General features: G+C 45.7%; 1 protein-coding gene across 1 annotated transcript in view; it reads left to right on the plus strand.

Moving 5' to 3' along the window:
* The first annotated feature begins 17 nt into the window (after positions 1-17).
* The window catches only part of LOC122533112 (iroquois-class homeodomain protein IRX-6), a 37937-nt gene continuing 12210 nt past the window's right edge, over positions 18-25744 (plus strand). The window contains exons 1-3 of the mRNA XM_043662505.1: positions 18-217; positions 15217-15711; positions 20326-20438. Of these exons, the coding sequence (XP_043518440.1) occupies positions 179-217; positions 15217-15711; positions 20326-20438 (647 nt within the window). The 5' untranslated portion in view covers positions 18-178. The remainder of the gene's footprint in view (positions 218-15216; positions 15712-20325; positions 20439-25744) is intronic.

Here is a 25744-nt window from a genome sequence, read left to right on the forward strand (position 1 = left end):
AAAAAAAAAAAAAAAAGAAAAAAACAAAGAGGAAATTGAAAAGGAATACGCGAAGGAAAAGAAACAAAAGTGATATTTGTTTCCGAGTGACTTGGTGAGACTGCAACAGATGCCACGGCCTGAAAGGATGATCGCGTAGCGGCGCCCGACCATCACGGCCCTGAGTGGCCGACACATCATGTCACAGTTCTCTTTCCGAGGATCACCAAATCTACAGGTGAGTTCTCAATGTTTCGTGCTTACTCGCTTTTTCGATTTGAAGTCTGTCATTTACCGGAGTAGCGTTGCGATTCGGCCGGATGACACGATTACGATGGTGATGGATGTACCTTCGAATCGGTCTTTCAATGACATCAATCAGGGCACTGTAACTGAAATCAATCGGATGATTGGTGAACTTTGTTATCTCTCGTCGATATCGTGCCGAGGAGATTTCACCAAGTTTCAACTTGGCCGAGCGAACGGGTCTTGGAAACGTGGAATTAAAAAGTCCGCAGGAATTCGCATATATCGAATATGTATATAATACATTTAATAGCGGTTTAATGGACAGACGAACCGATCAAAACATGTTTACGAATTCTTTTAATTTGCATTATGTTAAAGAAACAGGGAATAACGTGAATTTCTTTTACATCGGATACGCACCAAAGCTTCGTCAACGCCTTAATTGTTTTATCGCAAAAACATCGAACGAGACGAAAGTATATTTTATTCCCATTGTGTGTGCTGCAGTAGGAAAAGTTTATTATAATGTTACGTCGTAACGTGGCACAATGTACATTTAGATACAGTCCGATTTATCGCAATTGCCTTTTTATTCGTAAAATGATGATGAACTTTGGATCAGTTTCCAATTGAATGTGAAATAGTTTCACAAGAGACAAGTGAAAGAAACACTAACAGTGCATTGTTACAATGACTAGTGCGCGATAAGTGCGCGCATATTTCAACGTTAAACGTTCGACGCCGAAAGAAGAAACGCAGAGGGAGCACAATTCAACAGCTAGCATGGTCGTTGGTCGTTCGGCCGATAGATATGTATGTATGAATCCGGATATAATTTCAATCGTTTGAAAGTCAAATTTATTCGACGGTCAAAAGCCTCACCTATTTGTGTCTATCTGTTCCTCCTCGTGACGATATGACTTCGCATATGCCGGACTAACCAGCGAATGAATCGTTTATGCTGTTGACTATTCACCACGAAAGCGGATATCGCTGCTACCGTTGCGGATCCGCTTTTACGAGCTGTCGAGGGAACTGCTTTCTTCGTTCCCTCTTGCAGTTATGACTGTTGTTGCTTGATTTCGTGTGGAAGAGGCTATTAATGAAATTGCACGCGATGCGTTTCCAAATTCTTCATGTCTGGGGATTTCCGTGTTGTGCTTTTAACGCGTTCCATCCGCACGTGTCAAAATTGACTCATTATGATCTCTGTGTACAAAATAATCTTGACATTAATATTAAAATCATTACATTGTTTGGAACACGTTTTTGAAGTACATTTACAGAATGAATTAAAAAGTAAATTGAGTATTGAAAGAAATAAGATTGAGTGATGGCTGAAATGGTGCTGAAATTTTCAACCGTGATATATGGCGATTGAATTTCGTCTGTCACGAAAGCAATTTCTTCGTCTGCTCAAGTTAAGTTTAATCTCATTCATCTGAATTGATTACACAGATCAAAGATGTTACAAGCGTCAAACAATTATCGCTTGGATTGAGCAGTTGTGACATCTTATCGACTTTAAAATTACAAAATCTGTTACACGTTGCGAGCAAAACATGTATTTTAGAGGCTGTCAGAAAATCACACTCTGCGTATGCACGTACGATGTGTCGCGCGTTTACAATTCTCCAATTCGTTTATGCCAACGACATACCGATACTATATCAGCGTTAAATGAAATTCCCAACAAGTCGAAAGCACAATTAGTCGTTGCGCCGATTCATTTCAGTTCCACGACCGCAACGGATAATTTGTAGCGTGGGATCTTGTTCGTTGCGAAAATGGATAGCCGTTGGCAAGCCTGAGAGATTCGGTACCACGTGTCCTGACATGTTGCATATAGGTGTACGTTGCATACCTATGCGCCGTGCATAGCGCCGAGCTGAGAACATGTGTTGCCACGCCTAAAGCAACGTTCCGAAATGATCGAAGAGCTTGCGCCCTGGCTAGAATAATTATCTCATCTTACCATCAACCAGCTTTTTGTCACGATATCCTCGCCGTTGTTCGGCTACAACCCATCTTCAACTTGCTAGCCGCACGAACGCTCCTCTGTTTTTTCCATCGTCCGACGTTGCTCAAATTGTGTCGTTTTTTTCCCTATAAGAGTCACGCGATCTAATTTTCACAAGAGTGAGAAACCATCGAAGAATTTTCAAAATTTCACAATTTTTCAAAACGTGTTGTGTCTGTTACGCAACGTTTTTTCGTTGGTTGGTAGGTTGTAACAACTTTCTACAGGAAAGTGGCTACGTAAAAGTGTTTTAACTAAACACACTTTGTCCAACGGAATGAATTAACGTGGCTTGAAAGGTGACAATTTTTCACCGCGGTCGACGATTCGGCTGGTAGCGATCGTGTCTCGTGTAAGTGAGGTACGAGACACAGAACGGAATCGTTTGCGTATCACATTGTTTAAGTGCCGATAAAAATTAATGGTTCATTATCTACGAGTATTACCCCACTTGTAACAGTGTTAAATAAACAAACAAGCACTTTAAGTTTCACGGTTGTTGTTTTATCGTTGACACACTTTTCTTTTCAATTCCTCCCCGTCGTTGCCCGTCATCTTCGTTACGTTAATCATCACGTACGTCACTCAGCGTGCATTATTTATTATACCGCGTAGAACTAACATCGTAATCACGGAATTCAATTTCTAAGAAACAGGGAGAGAGATAGAGAAAGCCGTTGAATCATCAAACGCCACTTTCTTTCTCGAAGAGCGCATGCGACACACTTTATCATAATTATGTCACAGTCTAGCTAAAAATCAATGATAAGCTACGTTTATATATTACCTTTATATATTGTCTATCAGGCTTATTTTCTTTTATCGTACGTATGTTTCTCCTTTTTTTTTCGCGACGTGTGTCCGTCTAGTAAACAATGGGGTGTTAATTGTAGTTGATTCTCTTATTGCGGATAGTTATCAGTACCGTGTTGCTTGGCATTTGTGCTACGTCGATGATGTAACGAGTTGTTGCGCTCGCCGAAGTAATTGCCGACCATAAATATGTGCAACATGCAAAGCGTGTAAACTTACCATTAATAACCATAAAACCTAGCGGTTCAAGTGAACCGAGTTCGACACTGTCGTGTTCGTTCAACACCGAATCGGTCTCGACGCTCGTCTCGACATTATACTTCAATCATGCTTCGTTTTTTCATCGTGGAACGCTGCTAGAAATCGAAGTCTCTTGGTATTTTCATACTCTTGCACCACAGTCTCGATCAGATTTCTCCTGTTAAAACGACTGGCGATATCGAGCTAGGAGATATTCGCGACCAAACGAGCATATTTCACGTTTCATGTTCTTGCACGGATGCAACGCGTTTGTAGCGAAGAACAAAGGAATGTCCTCGATGTAGCAACGGGCTTTAATTTTGGCTTGAAAAATTCGAAAGCGGGGCGCCTCGAAGAGCGAAGACCGCGCCTTGCGGTGGCGACGACTATATTAAATTTAGAACGCGGCGAATTCATATCTCTAATCTCTCAGTCGGTTGATTTAATTGAAGCAACTTTCTTCCTTTTCTTCCCTTTCACTAGATTGTATCTCTCACTCTTCTCTTCATTTCATCATGTTTTTTTTTTTTCGTCTCGAAACTCCAAGTGACTTTAGATGTATCGGGGCAGAACCGACTCGAGACAAGATCGACATCGCATCGAGCGTGTATTTTTCCAATATCGCGGACAATGTTCCGATTTTCAGATACGATAGCAAAAACTACGAAATGTGAAATTTCAATGAGTTGACTGAAAGTAACTTTCATCGAAGATTATCTTGTCCGTGAACGTTGAAAAAAAAAGGAAAGTGCCGCGTGCGTTTGGTGCAATAATTTTCTGCTTGGTTTTTACGCGTCGAGCCAAAGATATGTTCAGGATATACGCGTATATAGTCTTGCGGCGTGTAAGTACAAGCCCTTTGTCAAAATTTTCATTGTTCTAAAATTCTGTGTCTCTAAAACGTAGCAACATTGTCTTCAACATTGGCGATAATAGTAATAGTAGTAATGGTGATGGTAATAGAGTAGTAGGTAGTCTGCGTTTGTCGACGAAACCGCAAAAAGGCGGCTCGGCCGCGTTGAGCGCGATTATAGCGCAAGCTCGCCGCGAAATTACCTTCGTGGCCGCCCCTCGTGACGCCCTTCCCGGCGAGTCGAATCGTGAGACGAGCCGCCGCGGAATTCGCGGCATTGCGTGGCCTGCGTGGTTCTTCATGCGTGATATCGAGGCGCGAAACATTGGCGACGATGAAAGAGGCAAATTCGGCCTCTATCGGAATGCGGATCCGCGGGGGCAAAAGTGAAACGCGCGACGATGGACGACCGCAAAGGCAACGACGACAGCGACGATGGCCACCACGAATCGGCCGCGACCAGAATTCCTGAATGACGCTGGCCGCGTAAAAATTATGAATGGCCATATTATTGCAAGTTGGCAGCGCGATGCGCCGCGGCACGATACATTGCTACATAGATACGATCTCCGGTAGTAGTAGTTTGCGCCCAGGCAGTTAGCGCTGTTTCGCTCGCTGACTCGGCGCTACTCGATCCAATCGAGCTGACTCAGATCCTCCGCCCTCACTCTCTCGCCACGTTCGCGCTCTCCTTCTTTCTCCCTTCGTTGCTCTTTCGCTTCTTTTCTTTCTCTCTCTCTCCCTCCCTCTCTGTTTCTCGTTGTTCCATCGTGTGTGCCTCGTTGCATTCATTCACTCTCGAACGCTCGCGTTCCGCGCCTGTTCTTTTACTCCCTCTCCCCCTCGCCCTTCTCTTCGCCTTTCTTTCTAGTTCCGTCTCTCGTCTGTTCCTTCCTGTCTTTCTCCCTCTTACCCGCTTCTGCCCCCCTTTTTCTCTCCTTTCCTCGGATTCTTCTTTCCATTCACTCGAGCACACGGCTCTCTCATGCGTTTTGCACCCGATTCTCTTTCGCTTTTGCTTTTACCTTCTCTCTTGCTCTCGCTACCACCCTCTTGTCACCAACTTTTCTCTTTTTTCTCGCCTTTCTTTTGCTTGCCTTTTTTTCTTTCTTTTTTTTTTTTTGCCTTGAGTTTCTCCTTTGTTTGTCCCCCCCTCCCCCTTTTCTACCCTCCTCCTCGACCTACCTTTCTCTCTCGAATTCATTCAGTTCGAATTTCGCCGACATCTTTCCACCTACCTTTCCTCCCTCCTTTCTCGTTTCCTCCTTCTCCTTCTGCCCCTCGGTTACTCGTGAAAGAAACGCAAGTCGTCTGTGGCAGTCGTCACACGCGTGCAATCGGCTACGTAGAATCGCGTGTTGCGGAATGCGTGCGCGCGGGGCGCGATGTGACAGGAACATTGTTGCTAGTCGACGGTCACCAGCCCCTGAAACTTCCGGCGCTCTGATTACATTTCGACATAGCGGTCCAATTGTCGCCGCTGATAAATCATCAGGGACTTTATCGTTGACGATTAGTCTTGTGAAACCTACCGCGTGAAGCCTCTCTCCTCCCTCTTCGATTCCATTGCTGTCGATACCGGCTACGTAGAATCGGCAGATAAGGGATCAGAGAATCGAATCTTTCGCGGTTCTGAACGCGCGCGCACGATCTTGCATGCTCGAAGTTGACGGCTCCTCGTTGACGCTTTATCTCGCCTCGGCTGGAATAGGTTGTACTTCATAATACAAAAAAAATCTGTAGCCGTAGATTTACGTTTTCTTTTTTTTCTTTTTTTTTTTTCTGTGGCAATTAAAGAATTCGTGGAAAGCTAGACGGCAGGATCGCTACAAAGAAAGCGTTCAATGGAAAGCGTGTTACGAGAACGAAACAGAGGTAGGGGGGGGGCAGATTATTTCTAACCGTGTGTATTTAATCTCGAGAAACGTCCTCGCCTCGTGAAGATTAGTCCCGCTCTCGGAGTTTACCCGTGAAGGATAGAGTCTTGACAACTTAACGATTCCCGGATACGAAAACACGAACGGACGAGAGACCCCTTCCCCCGATTTCCTGCGAGTTCGTCAATACCGAGACCGCGCTCCGCGTTCCTCCACGTTATCTCTCGAAAATAACAAAAATCCTTATCACCGCGTCGGAGCTGCTCGAAAAATAATCCAGTCGAACGAGAACCGCAAGAAACGTCTACGCCAAAAAGAAAGACGAGAGGGAATCGTGTCACTGTTGGAAATCCCCGAACAATGGGGAGGAGGACGGGAATCAGTTCGATCAGTTTTTACGGGGCGAAATATTGCCTGGGGGACGGAGCTGGAGGCGTCGATGGAGATTCAACGGAAGCGGAAAGAGGGAGAATGCAAAGTTCTGAGGTTGAGAGATCGGTGTGTAATCGGTGTTCGAGGCACTCTCTGATCTCTGATCGGTCGCTTGCTCACGCGCGCGCGCGGCACTCGAGGATAATTTATTGAAATTGTCGTTACGAGTAGTCGGTTGCTATTTTATCCAAGCAGAGATGCGAGCACACGTTTTCCACGCGCGTGTAACGGTAGTGGTGCGCTCGCGAAAGAAGGGTTCAGCAGCGAATGCCTAATCTTTCTCACGGTATAAATCATTGGCTCGCAACCACCGATCTCCACGTGCATGTACGTTCGCACATGTGTGTGTGTGTTTCGCGCGCGGTGCAATAAATTCCGCGGGGCCGCTTGTAAACGAACCATTACGAATTCGGTGTCCCGTGACTTTCTTGTTCAAGCAGTTTTCCTTCGGCAGTCTGGCTCTCGTGAATTCCAAGATCGTTTAACCCTTAGCGGCCCGCTAGCAGCCAACACTGGCTGTCGTCGGTCTTTTCAATTCGTGTCGGGACGAATTTTTCCTCTGGCGAGTTTAGCGGTGTTGTTGCACAGCTACGATTGGAATGGCCACGTTGTTAGGCTGGACTGCGCGAAATTCGCTCCCGTGAGTCGAGTTCCTGGTAATTGACGTAGTTAGAACTGTTTAGACCTCTTTTGAAAGACTTAGATTTCATTTGAGAACGATTTATCGAAAGGTGAGAAATCATTGAACGAAAAGCCGTTTACATTTAGATACGCTGACTCGCAAAAGTATTTGGACGATTGATACGTTTGTAATCGAAAGTGGATTTAGATTCTATCATAATAGAAGATATTTTGAAAATACCTCGTGGATTGTGTACGGTGTACATGTGACATTGTGCGATGAAAATGTCATCAACATCAAATAACGCGTATTAGAGTTGGAAAGACTTTAGAGGTAATGGCAAATCATAGATTGCAAGAATATTCGGACAGTACATTTAACATTGAGTAATTAACAATATTAATAAGACGTTGATCGCATCTTTGATCTTCCATCCAAGATACTTATCCACACTCTGCCATATTTCGTTTAATTTTTCCTAATTAACGGCTCTAGTACACAATGCATACGGTGTTTGCAAAGTATTTGTCACAACGTTGCCCATTTTTCATTTATGAACGTATCATTGCCCTGCGAGTCAGTGTATATATACACGTATCTCTGACGCTGCGAACAGACACAATAGTTATGCGGCTCGGCAAAAAGGGAGAGGATCGAAAAAGCCAAGGCGAGACAAACAAATGGCAGACTGGCCGCAGGAAGAAGAGTGGTCTCGAGTTTTGTTTCTCGCGGCGCAACATCTAACTAACACGCTGCTCGCCGCGATTACAAAGTGACTCTTTTCCGAGCGATAAGCCTCGGAGGTATCGCGTAATCGCCCCGGCCACCACTGTATACGTTATGTTTAATAAATAGAGATCGAGAGGGATCTAGGTGCACGGGCAAGGAGAATACGATCGTGCCGACGAGGACGAAAGTATCGCGCGACAATGCGTAGAGACGGTGTCGTCGTCGTTCGGCTGACAGCGTTAGCAAATGACGCCGGATGCGCTATTGTATCGTCGCGGGTTCTCCTCCGATAACGCCACTCACGCCGTTAATCGCTTTACGGCGAAACTTGGGTGTCGGATGGCCGATCCTGCGGCGAGACTGGAACCAGAAAGAGAGAGAGAGAGAGAGAGAGAGAGAGATAGGAGAAAGAGAGCCTCGTTCCACGCTTGCTCGCTTTTGTCAAAACGCGTGCAAACGTTTTCCGCCGCCCTTTGACCTTCTTCCGTGCCCAGGGAACCACGATTGTCCCTCGTTCGTTCGCAACCCCTTGCCTCGATCCTACGCCTCGATAACGTTCCTCCGGCCGACCAGCGTGCGCCGGAACAGACACAGCCACGAGTGTGAAGGAGCGTACCGATTAGTAACGAGCAGCGAATTAATTTAGCTGGATACCGGCGAGGTCTACGCGCTGCCACGCGGAGAAACCCCCGTGAGAACGAACGATTTCACGGTTTATCAGATTTCGTTTATATTCCGGGGGTCCTAGACCTCCAGACCCAAGGTTTGGCCGTTTCACGACATGGATGGATTCTTTGGGACTGACTTCGTCTTCGACTTGCGCCGTGATCTTGTTCACGAGAGCGATTCTTGGAACTACGAAATTTCTTCTCAGGAGAATTTGTTTCTTTGGAGTACCTCGATATCTGTGAAATTTCAAACGATTCGCGAATGGCCAATTTTGCATTGATTATTTTTCACTCATGAAATCGGCAGATCGGATTCTAGCTCGGCTTGTGTTTCATCGAAGATTTCGCAAGCGTCTTGGTCAACGAGGAACAATCGATGAATGATTTTCGTGTTTTCATTTGGCTCACGTTGTACGACGGACAAAGCGGAAGTTTCGCGCAATATCAAACACGAAACGCGCGTCGACGAAGGAAATTCACGGATCGACGTTCTCAGAAACTCGATCGGTATTATTGATAAAATCGAATGCTTTCTACGAACTATTTTCTAACGAAGTTCAAAGTTTCATTCAGTCTGGTGCAATCGGTTCCACGAACGATCGTCGGGAAATGCATTCAACACGCGCACAACTGAGCTATTCAGAAGCCGAGCTCGGTCTCTGTCATTTGAAAATTTCTCAATTTTAATACCAACTAATTTGTTGAAAGCAAACAATTATCCTCGATCTCACTTCTGCGTCGTTCGACATGTTTATATTTTCCAACCGTTACGTTTCATTTCCGTTGTATCAAATTTTTGTGGCCCGACGAAATTTAATACAATTACTATAAACGTAAATAGAACGACGTTCAAACGCTGGTTCTTGCGTGAGACCAAACGATTTTTATTTACCATCGATTCTAGGGGAGAGGAGGGGGGGGGGGGAGGAGGGGTAGCTATCAAAATTATGGTTAACCTCTCCTTCACGCTACCGTTGTGCACGGTTACGCGGGTTTCCCGGAACGATCGGCACGACGTTAGCAGCAAACGGGGCGAACTAAACAGGGACTAACGAGAACAGGGTGGGAACATAAGTGAGTGCCATGAGGCCTAAACACACACGCGAAGAAGGTCCATCAATCTGGTCTGGAGTCAATATTGACTCGGCTGGGCCTCGTTGCAAAGAGGGCATCATCTCTCGACCGGTCCCTTTTCTCTCGCCAGGACACGCGTGACAAATGCTTCGTGTGCAAACAGCGGCGCATCTGTGTCCACAGGATAACCGATTCTCTTTTCGAATCTATAAATCGTGGAAACACGGCGTAGAACTCGTTGCCGCGTCGAGCTCCCGTGGATCCGCTCCTCTATATAGTCGGTATATATGTATATATATATATAAAACTGTGTATACCAGTGGTGGTTATCCTCGCCATCCTCGATTCCTCTCTTCTTCTCTTCCTCTCTTGTATTCTCCGCTCTTTAGCTTTTTCCGCTACGGGGGCCAGCGAGTCACGATTTCCTAGGACGCACGCAGCGGTCGCGTCGAATTTTTTTTTTGCAGACGCGGTTTAGTCGCCGAGGCCGCGGTGTCGCGCGCTACGTGTTCCGGAGAAGGATCGATAAAACGTCCCCCCTGTACACCGGTGGAGGCGTTCTTCGCGGAGCATCTTTCCTCTCTCCGTTTCCTCTCTTCCGCCCTCTCTGGCTGCTTTCCGCGCCTGTGGTTTCACGGAAATCGAGCCAGCGACAATGAACGCCCCGAGGCAAACGATCGGCCCGCTGAACATGGACGCGCGATAAATTCGCGAAACGAAGCGATCCGCGCGGCCGCGAACACCTCCAAAAAAAGCCATTGGTCAATCTATCGTCGCGATCGCGTGCCTTTCCTCCGTAGAGGCTTCGCGGCCCCCGGACGATCTCTCTCCGCCTCGGGGCCAAAGGATCGAAAGGACAGTTCTTGCCGGGGCGAGCAGAAGAAAGGAACGACACGAGACCGCGAGGTTACGTGTTCCCACGTCGACGCGACTGTGTTACATCGTGCATATAAATCGCGTCATAAAACGCGTGTACAACCGGGGGCTGATCTCTTCGGGACCGCGTGTGCACCGATCGGGCTCGACCGGGAACCAGAGGAAAGGAGAGAACAAAGACGAGAGAAAGAGAAAGAGAAAGAGTGTAAGTAGATTCTGGTTTGCTTGGCCGTTCTCTCGATCGCTCGACCGGCGTTTCCACCCGAGGACTTCCAGTTTTTTCTGTAGCTCCGATGGACATCGGACGTCCATCGATCATCCATTCGAGTGTCCACGCAGCCCCGTGCGCACGATATATATCGCTTTTTCGTGGAGTCGGACGCAGGTATGCCGAGCCTACAGAAACGGCCCCGTCCAAACAAGAGAATCGCGAAGGGAATTTTCTGCAAAGCCTAGCGCGCGCGAGGTGTCACCCGATACCTTTCGCGAAATCTCCCTTCAATCGTTCCCCGCGCTTCCGCGGGGCCCCGTTCGCCTGATATTCACGCCGTTGCCGTGAAGATTATTTCTCGATTGTTATTCCTCGAGACGTAGCTGAGTGCTACTCCTATCTCGGCGAACTTGTTGCGATAACTCGATTCTTCCGGACTATCGTAAAATGCGCGCGCGCGCGAGAGAGAGAGAAAGAGGATATACGGTATACGGTGTTGAGCATATTCCTTTACCGCAGACATTCTGCAAAATTCTTAGATATAATTACCCCAACTTGTACGGTATAACTCGATCACGGCCAATTTCGCAGAAATTGTCTAAATTATTGACACTAGTGTTTGCCTAGTTCGAGACACTTGAAGCTCACCCCTCTTTCTCGACGCCTCGCCAACACGTTCTCTGCCACGATAAAACCCCTTTCGTCGGAGTCGTATCGTGCAATAATCGTATCGTAATGCGTCCCCCGCCCCTCCTCCGCCGATACGTGACGATGGTCGCAGCTTCCGTTTCCCCTTGGCCCGAGAGAGCTGCGTGCGCCCTCGGAGAGAAATCGTGGCACTGGCAATTAGCACCGTCGTGGAACAAACGAGCCATCCTATCGGGCTAATGCCTCGATATATCGATCCCGGGACGCGCGAATAATTATCGCCGTTCGTGGTAGCCAGCTTCGGCGAACCGAGCGGACGAACGACGACGGGGCTTACAACCACGACGCGGCTACCTTGAACGCTACTTTAAAGGCGACGAGAGCTCCAGGCGAAACCAGCGACCACGAGCCTCTTCCAGGGTGTGATATAGTTGCCGGTTTCTGTGTACACGGTCGGCAAGAGTGCTGCACACGATCTCTCTCTCTCTCTCTCTCCTCTCGTTTCTGTCTCCTCTGTCTTCTGCCGTTCGATGCGATCGCGTGGAGTAACTCAGGGACTGGCGGCCGCTTCTTCTTCTCCTCTCGGACCGTAGCGCTGAATTATGGCCCGTGGCTCCGGACACTCGCCAACACGCTTCGTCGTTTAACCCCTTGCCCGATCCCGAGCCCCCAAGCGCATTCTTCCCGTCCTTCTGCTCTCCCGACCTCTCTCTCTCTCTCTCTCTCTTTTTTTCTCTCGCGAACCTCTCGCAGGATTCTTACGATTCCCGGTGAGAACCTGGCCGCCTCGCCAGTATATATCTGCCGCCCTTCCGATGCCGCTCCTCTGCTCCGGCTTCTACGCCCTTCGATTTTAACGCGCGCGTAGCAAAGACGAAAGAAATTTCGGAGATTCCGAACGATCGGGTTGTTGCGATTTTGTAACTGTGGCTGACAATTCTCTCGGCCACAGTTTGGAAAAAAAGTCAGTAGTACGTGGAACACGGGAGCGTTTGGAAATTTTCATCGGGTATCGATTCGCGAGAACGATTGACAAATTCCGGCGGGTGAATCGCGGAACAGCGTGTCGATCGATCATCGGCGGCCGCGATTAAAATATCAACCGGTGTAAGCCCCTCTAGCTTACAATGCGCGTGCGTGCGTATTAGCGAAACCGTGGGCTCGAAACGCCAGGCATGATGAAGAAGAGAGAGAGAAAGAGAGATGGTACAATGTGTGTGTGTGTGTGTGTGTGTGTGTGTGTGTCGGGCGAACCGGGCCATCCCCAGCGCGCGCGTATCGAGTTTTATCGGCGATCGGCCGGGGTCCTCTGGCTCTCTGGGCTCGCTCTGTCGGACGCGATTCCCAGCCACGCACGGCTGTGTGGATCCTGATCATCACGGTGCGTTATAACGCCAGGCAGTTGGATGCGTTAGACGGAACAGCGTAACCGGGACACGCATTAACGCCACTCTCTCGATGCCATAATGCGCAGCGGGTCACGTTTTTCCTACCGATACAATGCCCTGCCTTTCGGCAATATGTTCGGGGGCCATCGAAACGAGGCGATGGATGGATGGATGGATGGATGGATAGATGGATGAATGAATGAATGAATGAATGAATGAATGGATGGGTGGATGGATGGATGGATGCGGACGTACGGATGGGGACGTTGCACACGCAAGGGGGGTTTGTTTAGGCTCCGCCGCGCGAAAGCCACTCAACCCGCTAATCTATTTAGCCGTGCTGTTTGATATGGAATTAATGAGCACTCCCTGGTATTATGTACGGGCCTGATTTTCGGTTTACCTCGCCTCGAGAATGGAAAGAAGGGGACAAGAACGCGCTAGGTCCAAGACCTTTGGACCTAGCAGTTGCTCCTCTGCCTTTTCACGCCGCGGCTGCTGCTGCTAGAAAAGTTCTCTTTGGGGTGTTAGCCTCTGCCCTTCTCTCTCTCTCTCTCTCTTTCTCTCTCTCTCCCTCTGGGTGTGGTTCGCTCGCGCAGCTGCTCACCCGTTGTTGCCCTGCCTGTCGCCGATTATCGGCGTCGAACGTGCCACCGGAGGCGTTTATTGTTTCGTAAATCGGAAACAATCGCGCCGGCAGGTGTGTGTTTAACGGAAGTCCCTCGGTTCCCTGGAGGCTGCGCGCCACGGATATATATCGGCGTTCGAACGGATACCGTTTCGGATAATTTCTCGCGTACGCGGTGCCTGGTTTCGGCTCCGAGTGGAGAGAAAGTCGAGCTCGATTAATATGGAAATGTTACATCGTTTATTACCGTGTTTAGATAACGTCTAACGCTAAGTTATGCGCGCACGGAACTCGCGAAAATTCGACCAGCCGTTGCCATAATTTGTAACAGTTTCCACGATGGATAGACACTGTCTATCGCGTATCCGACCCAACGATCTGACTCGCGGGGTCGCGTATCAACGGAATCCATCGGTTTCGTTTCGAGAAACGCTGAACCACAACCGGACCCGCGACTCTGAACACGATATCGCTCGCAGTTTACTCGCGGCGCGTTTCACAACACCACCGTCGTTTCGATCAATTTTCCCTCCTCCTTCCTCCCCCGGAGCTCGACCGCTCCGTTGTTAATTCGCTCGTAACGAGTTGGCTAGCAGCTAAATGGGAAGCTCGCGATCCGCTCTACTTGGCTGGCTGGCGTGCATCCGTGCAATCGGAGAACGTGTAAGACGGCTCGGAGATCGAGTAACGATTAAAACGTCCTGGCTCGTTGATGCTGTCAGCGGAATCTACGGACGATGATCTGCCGGTAGTCTTTCCCGAGCAAACCTTTTTCTCTCTCTCTCTCTCTCTCTCTATCTTCGCGTTAATACGACGTGGCCCGTCGTACGTGCGGTCAGTGTCGAACGAGTGTTCTACGAACGTGAAAACATCGACGACTGCGAGTTTCTTGATTTCCCAATCGACCAACATTGATTCCGTGGCACCTGGGTACGTACGTACGTGGTCGTATCGCCGCTGAAACGACGAATGTCGAGCGTAAATCTGACCACGAGTTGGTCAAAAGACGGTGAGAGAGGTAAATGTTGAGCACGCGATAAAAAATTACGGGGGGGAAAAAGAGGAGCAGTCAGCGTGTAACGCGAGAAAGAGTAAAAAGAGAATGACCCGCTGAACATAAACTTATTCTCTTATCTAGGATTGTTTATCGTGAAAAAGAGAGAGAGAGAGAGAGAGAGAGAGAGAGAGAGAGAGAGAGAGAGAGAGAGAGAGTTGTCAAGAATTTTCAAGTAAACAGTACGATTGTTCAAGCCCCGCGTTTTCGAAACGATTTTGTCGAAAGACGTGTAACATCTTGTTTTGGCGGAAAGTACGCAAGCTCCTGGCTTGACGCATGCCTCTGAACCGATACACTGCAATGCAAACAATTTTTGGTCAAGAATGTATCTCCTGTTTAGATTACGATACGTAGCAACGAATGTTTGAAGTACTGGCCGATCGATCACGTAGCTGTCTGTTGTTTGGTAAATACGTGTAACAGTACGTCATGCCCCGATCGAAGTCAAGAGTCTTTTTTATCTAAATACATATTTCTGGTCGAATTACTGAAAGTAATCGAGTATTGCGACGCGTCGACATCAGACGGTAAAAGACCGTTTGTTTTCTTTTTTTTTTTTCTTGTACCTCTCGACTGAGTTTCATTTCGCACAAGTTTGTTATGTAATTGCGCGCAGTCATCGTAGCGACTGTATGTACATATCAAAGGCCCGCTTACCAGAAGATATTACCGTATATGTGATGACTCTTTATCACCCACGATATCGATAACGAATTACCGAAACCTTACGCGGCAGGGTTTCCCAAAACTTGAGTAATTAAATATATCACTATACTACTCTACTTCTCTTCTATCTGTCTATTAGCGTAATAGGTGTAATCTAATCAACGATGGTATCTGTTCTCTGCGCAGTGTCCTGTGACAGTGAGCTCGTCGCTGACGTCCTCTTCGGCCTCGCCGGTCTCCGGTACGATCCTGAGCGCAGGCGGCTCGTCGCTGGTCAGCGTAGCGGGCACCACCACGAATCATCCCCTGGGCGTAGCTGCCGGTCTGTCGAACGCGAGGATGGCGGTGACCAGCGCGGTGGTTAGGCCGCCAGGCAGCCCAACCACGTCGGTCAGCCCGTCGCAGGGTCATCCGCCGCCGACGACCGGCGGCCCGGCGCCGACCGGACGGTGTTGCGACACTGGAAGACCGATTTTCACCGATCCGCTCACCGGCCAGACTGTCTGCTCCTGCCAGTACGAGCTACTCGGCGGTTATCAGCGACTCGGTGCGCTACCGACGGCCGCGCTCTCCATGTACAGCGCGCCGTACGCGGCAGCTGCCGCCGCCGCCGCCTCCGAGGGCATGGCAGCCTATTTTCCTAGCCTCGGAGCCGAACAGGCGCCCTTCTACACGCCTACGGTAAGTTGCTCTTTCAATTTCATCATTCATTTCTTCTACCTGTTTTCTAGCGTCTTTTGCGAGTATATTGCGAGTATTAACACGTTGTATACTGGGAGAAACGAGATCCTTGTTACGCGTAACTTTTTCTTCTTTTTTTTTTTTAAGCGAACCGAATAGACTGTTCGTGTAAAGTAAAACGACTTTTTAGCAAAGTTTATAAATTTTTACGAACAGAAGAAATAGCTTTAGACAGCTCGAAGAGGAAGATTATTCTTTTGAATCTATCATGGATCGAGAATTATGAAAGCACGGAGTTCTAATGCGAGTGCTGTGTGAAAATGTATACGGAATACACGTATAATTTACCTGATTTATTTTGCTCAGGTGAGCAAAGAAAAAAATTGATTGAAACAATACGAAATATTTTGTCTCTTTATACTTGTGGCATCATTTTTATATAGACAACTATTATAATAGTGTTGAAAATTGCGAAATTCTATTTCAAAATAAGACAAGAGTATGTGATACCATCAGAAAAAATAGAGGACTACTCAAATCTTTGCAAGATGTGGATATATCATTTTGCTTAAAATTAATTTGTTTCACGTTGCCAACAATTTAGTTTTTTCTTTTTTTTTTCGTCAACCAGAATAAAATAGTATTGTATATGAACAACTATTGTGATAACATTGAAAATTGTGAAACTCTATTACAAAATAAAACGATATGTCATTCTGTTCAAAATTAATATACTTTACGTCGCTAATCCAATAATTTAGTTTTTAATTCATGGCGAGGAATTGAAAACAAAGATATACGTATTTTGAATACACGTTGATAATTAGACAGTTTTTTAAAACATCCTGCTCCGAAGACTATGGAGGTATGCAAAATGGCCCCGCGTGCAATGCGTTAAAAATCGATTTTAAGAAATTAACCGGTGAGCCGTGTAAAACCGGCCGTGTCAGCTGAAATTATCCCCTAAACTTCGCCCGTTCGATCTTAATGGCGTACTCGCTGGTGCGTTTTCCCGATTTCAGCCCAGCGTTGTTTAATTATGTTATCACGGCTCGCGCGACTGTTCCCCGCCTAATAAACGTCAACGCAACGCGCGGCTAACGCTCGATGTTCGTACTGCTGGCGTTTCATCCCTTCTACGCCAACAGCGTCAACTTAAAAAGTTCGTTTTATTGCATCCACCGTCGCTCCGCGATCCTTTCAGCTTTATTACCCGTTCCTGTAATTAAGTTCCACTGTTCAAAATCTTGCTGAACTTTTACTAATGTAAATGTAAGATTCTTCCCTCCCGTCGGAACATGCACATTTCTTCGATATCTAACCTTGCTTAAAATATTTCTCGTACGAATCTGCGACATTATCTGTCGTACATCGCGGCGAGTTTCGTCGGTGAGATAACGAACTCGTCGATTGCCCAACTCGTGACAATGTACTCTCGCGTTCCCTTGTGCGAACGTACGGCGGAATCACGCGGAAAGTTTCCTTCGCCGATGATAAAAGAGAGAAAGAGAAAGAGAGAGAGAGAGAGCTTTGATTTTGCATGCACGGCCTGACAAAGCGTTCTACGATAATCGAGATGTTATCGCGGCGAGAGATCCTGGACAGTGCGATGTTAATATAAACGAGGACGAGGGCAGAGGAGAGGAGAGATGCATACAGCGGCTTTGGATCGGCAATCGCGTGTATTCGTCCGTCTGGCCCGGAGAGAGAGAGAAAGAGAGAGAGAGAGAGAGAGAGGAGTTATCGGACCACACACAAAGCGCACACACGGGGAAAATAACCGCGAAACGTAAATTTATGAATCCGTCCTGTCGTAACAGTGGAACTCTGTCGTGTTCGAGCCGTCGCCGTGGCCGGCCTGTTATCGTCGCTCTTTATGATCGAGCTTAAAGGGCCCTGCGTATGTGTATAGAGCGTGGCTTTTGTCCTTCGTACAGCAGATTGCACGCGCAAGTTGCGCGAAACCGTGGAGGTATCTTCCTCGTTAATGTCCACTTTTCTCGATTCTTCCACTTCGCAGCTATTCAACACCGTGTTTTCAGACTTTGTGCGTGGATGCACAGTCTTCTGACAACCGAATCAATCAACTCTCATTGCACGCGTTCCCTTTTTCGAAATTTTCGCACGCGTTTCGTCAAGATACAACTGGTCGTACGAATTCTCTTACGTCGATGTAGTCCAACGATCTCTCTCCATTCGGAAATAGCCGAACGAAAATTTGCAGATAGATTCTTCAATTCTTTCCGGTCGAAGTCCGAGTATCTCAAGCATTCGGCTGCATTATCACTCGCACTTCTCCGTTTTCACAAGCCGTTACACTCTTGAGATATAAGCTTGTATATTTTACAATGATGTCACTTGTATATTTATGAGTTATAAACAATGAACAGTGTTCTCTGATGGGCAAACAAAATCCTTAGGTTTCTAGATCTAAGATAAGTCAGTTGAAAATTTCTTCAGCTGAAAACAACAGCCGGTATAAAGAAATATTTAGCCCGGCTTTCGTTCCACTTCAGTTAATTTTGTAATTTCATTCGTTTCATTGTTATTTGTTCGAATTATTATTATATTATTATATTGCAATTTATATTGTACTGTTACACATATATACTATACTTTGGCATCGTGGTATTTTTATCAATTATATTTGTACAATAAAGACCAGCGAATGAGTACACAGGTGGTATTGGACAGTAAATTCGATAGAGAAAATTTGAACAAAGTTAGGACCAACAAGAAAAGTATTAGGACTAAGCCGCTACGACCAATTACGCCTGCCTCTAAGTGTTAATATTTAGAATTGACATTTTAGAATACCCTTAGGAAAGAATTAATATTTAGATTGACATCTTAGAATGCTCTTAGGATTTATTAGTTTGATTCTTCGGTTTTTCCAACAATGATAAAAGTGAAATTCTCCGAATCTTGCTCTTGAAGCAAACGTATTGTTTGAGTATCATTTCATTTGAGAGTAAAAATTTCAGATACGAACTTTGTAAAAAGTGGAGATGCTGAATGTTGTGACAGAATAATATCTTTTTAGATGTTTGCAACCATCACTTGTTATGTTTATCCGAAACAGTTTGAACATGTTTGCACCGCAGCCATAGTTGTCTTACGACTGATTTAAAATTTACGAGTAGAATGCGGATTTTTATATAAACTGTTAGTTTAGTATTTATATTACGGGTAAAAATGTCGAAACGCAGCGAAAGACCCGCAAATGCTTCGTTAAGAACTTAAAATAGAACAAAAATATGAAACGTAAAGCTACACACACTTGTACGTTGATGCAAAATTGATATGAGGATAAATTTACCGATTTTTCACATCAACTTCATCGAATTTCTTCGCGGGCAGTTTCGATTCTTGCAATCAATTCGTGTCAAACAATAAATTCGAAGACAATGAATATTCTTCCATAAATAGAAGTTTGAAGATGCAAAGTCTAGGAGGCATATCGAGATAAAAAAATTGATTCCTCTCGTTTGTTACACTTCCTGCTTCTGTTACAACTTTTTAACGAAAGATTAATGAACTTCTCTTTGCTGTACATTTTACTCTTAAGTAGAACACACTGGCAAGCTTCGAGCTCCAAACTTCGGGTACAAGGTATTCGGTTGTTCGAACAACTCGCGGCGAAATCGAAGAATTTCCAAAAGAGGGAATTTTCGCGCGCGAAAATTAGCCGTTCGTAGTATCGTGCGTCGGAAGTCTGCATCTGGTTCGCTGCCGAGTTCAGTTCAAACACTTGAAATTACGGTGAGTCTCAAATAAACGGGCCACCGATGCCGGGGCGCGTGAATTTCCTTGGTCGAGGGCTCGGGTCGTCCTCGTTATTTTCGAGTGCTAATTACGCCAGTTCGACGATGGCTACGCCGTTCGAACACGATATGTATAATTAATCAGTCATTAATTACGAAACTCCAACGCGTACGGAAAAAAAGTCGGGGAGAAGGACAGCGGGACGGTTTAGTGTCGGTAGAGGAAAGAGAAGGGCGAAGAGGAGCAGGAAGAGAAGAGTTTCTATGGTTCTATTATTCCACCGATTGATGGAGGTTTAAACGCGGCTGGTGTATGAAGTCGACGCGTCGGGGATGCGAGTTTGTAGAAACAAACAACAACGGCACACACATCGATTTTAATTATTATTATCGCTGCTTTGCCAGCTATTTTTCTCATTATCGTCGATGAATTGGGGATCGATCGTGCTTGGTGGCTGCTCCGATTACCAACGGTCTTGTAAAAGTGGATATTTCCGTCGGTGAAATCGGTCGAATGTTTTTTTTTTTTTTTTTTTTTTTTTTCGTATCGAAAATCGAGTTCCGGTATATAGCTCGGAAGAACGTTTTAAACGTTGACAGAATTCCATTTTTGGGGAATGGAACATCGGTGCGACACGCGTGATTTTTCCAACCGAACGATATCGTTTCTAAATCGGAAGCCAGGTTCGCGGTGTTCCGTTCGTTTTGCAATTGTGGAATGTGTTCGTTTCCAGTTGGAAACGAGCCCCGGCTAATCGCCGGCCGTGGAATTTGTCCTTTTCAGCTGCGCGTAATTGTTCACGCTGGGGCGTTGACTCATTATTAACAGGTATAATTGCTTGGCTTGCAGGCGGCTGGCCTCGATCTGAAGGAGAACCTTGGGGCAGGAGCCGCGGCAGCATGGCCTTATCCATCCGTGTATCATCCCTACGACGCCGCCTTCGCCAGCTACCCCTTCAACGGGTGAGTTCTCCCGAATATTCTCTCGCAAACAACGATCTCGCTCTCACGAATTTCCTACGAAAGGCAGCGGGAACGGGAGATAAAAGTAACGCCCGTTCCAAATTCCAAACGGCCGCGCATCGCTTCCGACAATTAACTGGGGGGGGGGGGGGATAAACGTTTATGGACGATTCGGAAAGAAATACCGTCTATTTAAGTTAATGAAACCTCTCCGCGCCGAGGCTTCGGAAAGCACTATATACTTCACGCGGTGATACAGAGCCAACTGCTAGATCGTGCTGGATCTTCCTCGACTCGCTGGAAACTCGGATGTTAAGGTACCTCTCCTTTTGAGAATAAAACTGTTGCGAGAGTTGCTCTCGAGAGTATTTCTCGCTAATGGATACTGCTTGCTGAGAGTTACTGTCCGAGAGCATCGCTCAACTATTTGAGAGAGAGAAAAAACAATGGAGAGAGAAAGAAATAGAGAATACTCCCGCGAGAAACTCTCAAATGGAAAAGTACCTTAACCGAGCGCGAAACGATTTCCCGAGAGCGTCGAAGTCGGAATAGGTGTGCGACTTGGTTAATTATTACGAGTGTACGTGATAAAAGTAGCGCGAAACGATAACACGCTGAGACAGATAGCGGTCGCGCGTTACGAGCAACAACAAGAATAACACATGTACCGTACACCTTTTTTTTCAATCGTTTTTTTCAACGCTGATCAAGCCGCCGAAGAGATCGAGCGGCACGCCGGGCGCGGAAAGTTTTTCTGCCACTTGGAGATTATCTCAATTGTCTTTGGAACGAGGGAATCGAATCGCCAATATTCGTTCCTGTTTTCTCGCACAAAATCTCTGTGATAATGTTAACAGACAGAAGAAGGAAAGAGAGAGACTTTGCTTTACCCTAACGTGCGTTTCACACAAGTCAGTCAGCTGTAGTCGTGGCGTCGACGCGCTCTCGCGCGCGCGTTCTTGATAACGCGCCGGAGAAACACATAAACATTCCAATAAATTAGCGCTCAGTTGACCCGGAACTGTCGCCTTGGGGCGTTTTTATTCTCGCGCTTCGCGCTCGAATCGGTCAGTGCTTGTCACGATGCGACCGGCGGAAAGGTCTCGCCCGGCTGATAAATCGAAATCGTATTTATCGTCGCCGGGGCGAGATTACGAATATTCGGAGTGCTCGTCGAGTCTACGACGTGTGCAACCGGAGGTGGACCGAGTACGGAAACTCTCCCGTGATGATCAACATCTTGCACTTGACTGTCCCTTCCAAGGGGACTGATATCTGAGCTCCTCTCTTTTCTTTTTATAATATAAATATAATTGTAACGAATGTAGATACACGTCTGACGTTGTGCGAGATACAATAATGTAATAGTATAATACCTGAACAGACGTTTGGAGCGAAATTTGTAATAACGATGTGGGAAGAATGAAAGAATTTCAGAAGAAGAAATTCCCGAAGACAGAAGCAGTCGTGAGTTAATTGACGCTCATTCAAAATAATTCACATAAATTGGACCTCTCGTCCGCTTCGTACGAAAGTTTACAAATTGTTAGAGAAAATTTTTTTTTTTTCGGAGACTGAAAATATTGTACGTATCATTAACTCTTACTATACTATAGTTGTTTTAGAAATGACAAGTTGGAAAGATATAATCGACAAAATTTCATAATAAATGAATAGCTTAATAAATTTCATAATGAATGGCTAAATTCACCATTTCAGCAGGATGATTATCCATTCATGCTGTGTCATTCTATTTGAAGTGATAATACTTTGTAAATAAATTGCTGGTAAAATGATGTAAAAAAAAGTTTCCGAGGGCAAAGGGTTAATCTCCCATCTGTGCACGTTGCCGGCCCTCTCCTCGGCCGTCACTGAATTTTTCAATTTTTCCCTTTCCTTGTTTCTTTTTTTTTTGTCAATTCATATCAGGCCGTCGTTATCGTCGCGTCCCCGCCATGAAACTCGACTGATGTGACACTCGAGCCGATTTGTAAACTGGCTTTTACGACATGCTAATGGGATACGATGATTACACACAATGAGAGAACGAGGAAACAATGTTGTAAATTGTTGGGTTATAGTTCGTTTCAAGAGGATTATTTTCTACAACATATGAAGTAATTGATAATTCAACTATGTGCATGCACGAAAAGAAGTATAAACCGAGAACAGTGATTTGGCCAGAGGGAGATGTAGAAATTTACGTTTCTTCGCGAGAATGTTCGCACGTCGTGTTCGCGAACAAGGAAATAACCTTGCAAATTTTTGTAATACAAACGTATTACTATGTTCCATCTGGTTTTTTTTTTTTATTATTATTTTTCTTTCTTTCTTTCTTTCTTTACTCGGCGAGCACGCCGATAACGTTGCGAACGATAAAACATCCGGCGCGTATCACCGGTTTCGATCTGGTCCGGAGAAACGCGACCCGCGGTCACGTATACGACGACGACGACGACGACCCGGTGACGAAGTCAACGACGTGGCTCTCTCCGCGCCGGTGTCACCTCGTGGAATCTATACTGCCGCGTGACGCACTTCCGGCGGAGACCGCTTCGTATGCAAGGAAGCGATTGGGTACTACACCTTGCTTAGCATCCATTCGGTCTAGTCGGCTCGCGCACCGGGTCTTCCTTTACGGAGACCTACCGCCGGTCCACACCGGAACCGCGAAAACAATTACCGGAAGATCCGGGGATACACACCTGCCAGCTGCGAGATCCGTTGTTTCTTCTCTGTGCGCTCTTTATCTTCGGATATCGTGTGTAAAGTAGACAGAGTAAAAACAGGCTCACGAAACCACAGTTGCGGGCAAAAAATTTTTAATTTTTAATCGTGATTAATAGTTAATGACTCCGACTTTATTGTTAATTGTAAATGAATTACGATTAAATTCTTACTTTAATACACTGACATTGACAATTAAGTGTCTTTCAATTTTTATCGTCAGTTGAGTACCTTATCGACGATTAACTGTTGAAATTTTTTTGCAGAGAAATGCAAATTGATGTTTTCTGCATGTGTCTTGTTCGTGGCTAGCGATCGACGCATCTTGCGACGATGTACAGAGAGACGACAAAGCCTCTGCAAGTCTGCAAACAGTGAAATAAATAATATTAATGTCTAATGCAACGCAATGAAGTTTTTTTTTTGCAAAGTTTGAAGGAGTTCAAAATGAGTTAGACGTGAATGAAAAATATATTTCATTTCAATATGATAACCTTAAAGTCGACGCACTATACGCGACATCATGTTTGCGGAAATATCGAATGTACTATAACACCGTTGTCGTACGTTTTACGAAAAATTCAATCTTATAAATTGTATATGCATGTCACGCACAGCCAGACGACTTCGTAACAGTTATAAAGCATATTTCTCTCTCTCTCTCTCTCTCTCTCTCTCTCTCTCTCTCTCTCTCTCTCTCTTTATTACAATTTCAAAATATGGTCTACATATAAATGAAGTTAAATCAAATTCGATGTAATAACTAACAATTGATAATTGCCGATTGACATTATTAATCAATTAAGTCAATTGCCGATTTTTCGGCGATTAACATCTTCTAACTTCAATCAACGATTGACGGTTATCATTATTAATCGATGAGGTATCAGTCGCCGATTTTTTTTTTACGATAACCTTTACATGTAACCAGTCAATTCAACTGAAAATTTTTAATTCCCACCTTTGCACGAAAGTAACTCAAAATTTGCAGAAGAATTATAAACACGTTTTATAATTTACATAAATTTGAGAGTTTGAAATATCAGAGTGTAACACATACAGTATGGCCAAAAAGTTCGACGACCCAATAATTTTCCTCTTTAATCGAGACATATCAATTCTTTCTTCTCTCTCTTTTTTTTTTTTAAATTGGAAGAAATCAGAAGAAATAATTAAAGATTTAGTAAAATGATTGCGCCGACACGACTTGTCGGAATTAACAGGGATTTAAATTTCCCGCGGAATTGATTGATACGTCGTGTTACACGATTTGTCTCAATTTCTCGCGAGCGTAATTCCATTTGTCAAGATAAGCGGGCATGAACTGATACACGTACACACACACACACATACACATCGTTGTGTTTCTTCGTTCGGTTTTTCAGCGAAGGAATACGTTAATTAATGCAAACGACATATCGATAGGTGAAGATAGCGAGCTGCGATTTGATTACCTCGACACACGGCACTATTCGCTTGCCCGAGTAATCAAATTCAAATTTAACACGATATTGCTGAAATCAATTTTCTTTCGGCGGGACGTCGGGATAACGCTTCTTTCGCCTTACTGTCGCGATATCGATAATAATTCCACGTATTAACAGCGCTACATCGTCAACGAACAACAACTGATTTCTACCTATATACCAATTAATTTCGCCTCGAGTTAAACGATGCTAATTACCGTGGTTTTCCACTTGCGCGCCGGAAATTTGGACTTCGATTATCCCATTCATAGTTAGAAACCATCATTCTCAATACACAAGTTCTCCCGGTGAACGTGTACGCGAGTCGTGTTTGTTGCAGCGGAGTCTCGATACGTTATCGAAGTTTCTTTTTTTTTTTTTTTTTTTTTCTCGGCACGAATAATGAAAGCCACGGAACGAGATTCGTTCCCGCGTGAGGCTTGCGCTTCTCAATCGTGTCAGTCAGTGAATCAACGTGAATCAACTTAGGCCTGATCAACCACGTTCACCTCTACTCTTCTGCTCGGGAAGGAGCTAACGACGCCAACACGTTCGAGTAACAATTGTCGCACCGATGCTACTTGTTCGATGCTCGACCGTTGCTTACGTAACGCGGACCTTTTATCGATGCACCGTGTATATCGGTGGAATGTTCGTTGATACGATAGCGACGTGCTTCTCGCGTAAACAATTATTTACGTAGGCACCGAAAGCGAAACTTTGAACAGTTGGAATCGATGCTTGATCGACCACTGGAGACATTCGTGTAATAATGATAAAGAGATCATGGTTATGGTTGTAGAATTGTAACGCAGCAGAGACGTCGATAAGCGTTTCGTAAAAAGTCCAAAGTCCTAATATCTCGGATAGAAGAGAGAAAGAGAGAGAGAGAGAGAGAGAGAAAATAGGAGAGGAGAAGTTAGAACAGATAGAGCGATAAAGAGAGCAGGTAAAAATCGGCCCGAGGTGGCAAGGATCGAGGAGGAGAGGCGCATTATGCGCGCGCGCGTGTCCGCAGTCGACCGTTTAACATAAGCATACAAAAAGCCAATAATGCAGAGTTGGCATGCACGGCCGCGAGGTCTCGGGATCGTGCGGGTTAACGGTCTCGTC

Source organism: Frieseomelitta varia, unplaced genomic scaffold, assembly GCF_011392965.1.
Source record: "Frieseomelitta varia isolate USP_RPSP 00005682 unplaced genomic scaffold, Fvar_1.2 scaffold_495, whole genome shotgun sequence".
In the NCBI taxonomy this organism is placed as follows: domain Eukaryota; kingdom Metazoa; phylum Arthropoda; class Insecta; order Hymenoptera; family Apidae; genus Frieseomelitta; species Frieseomelitta varia.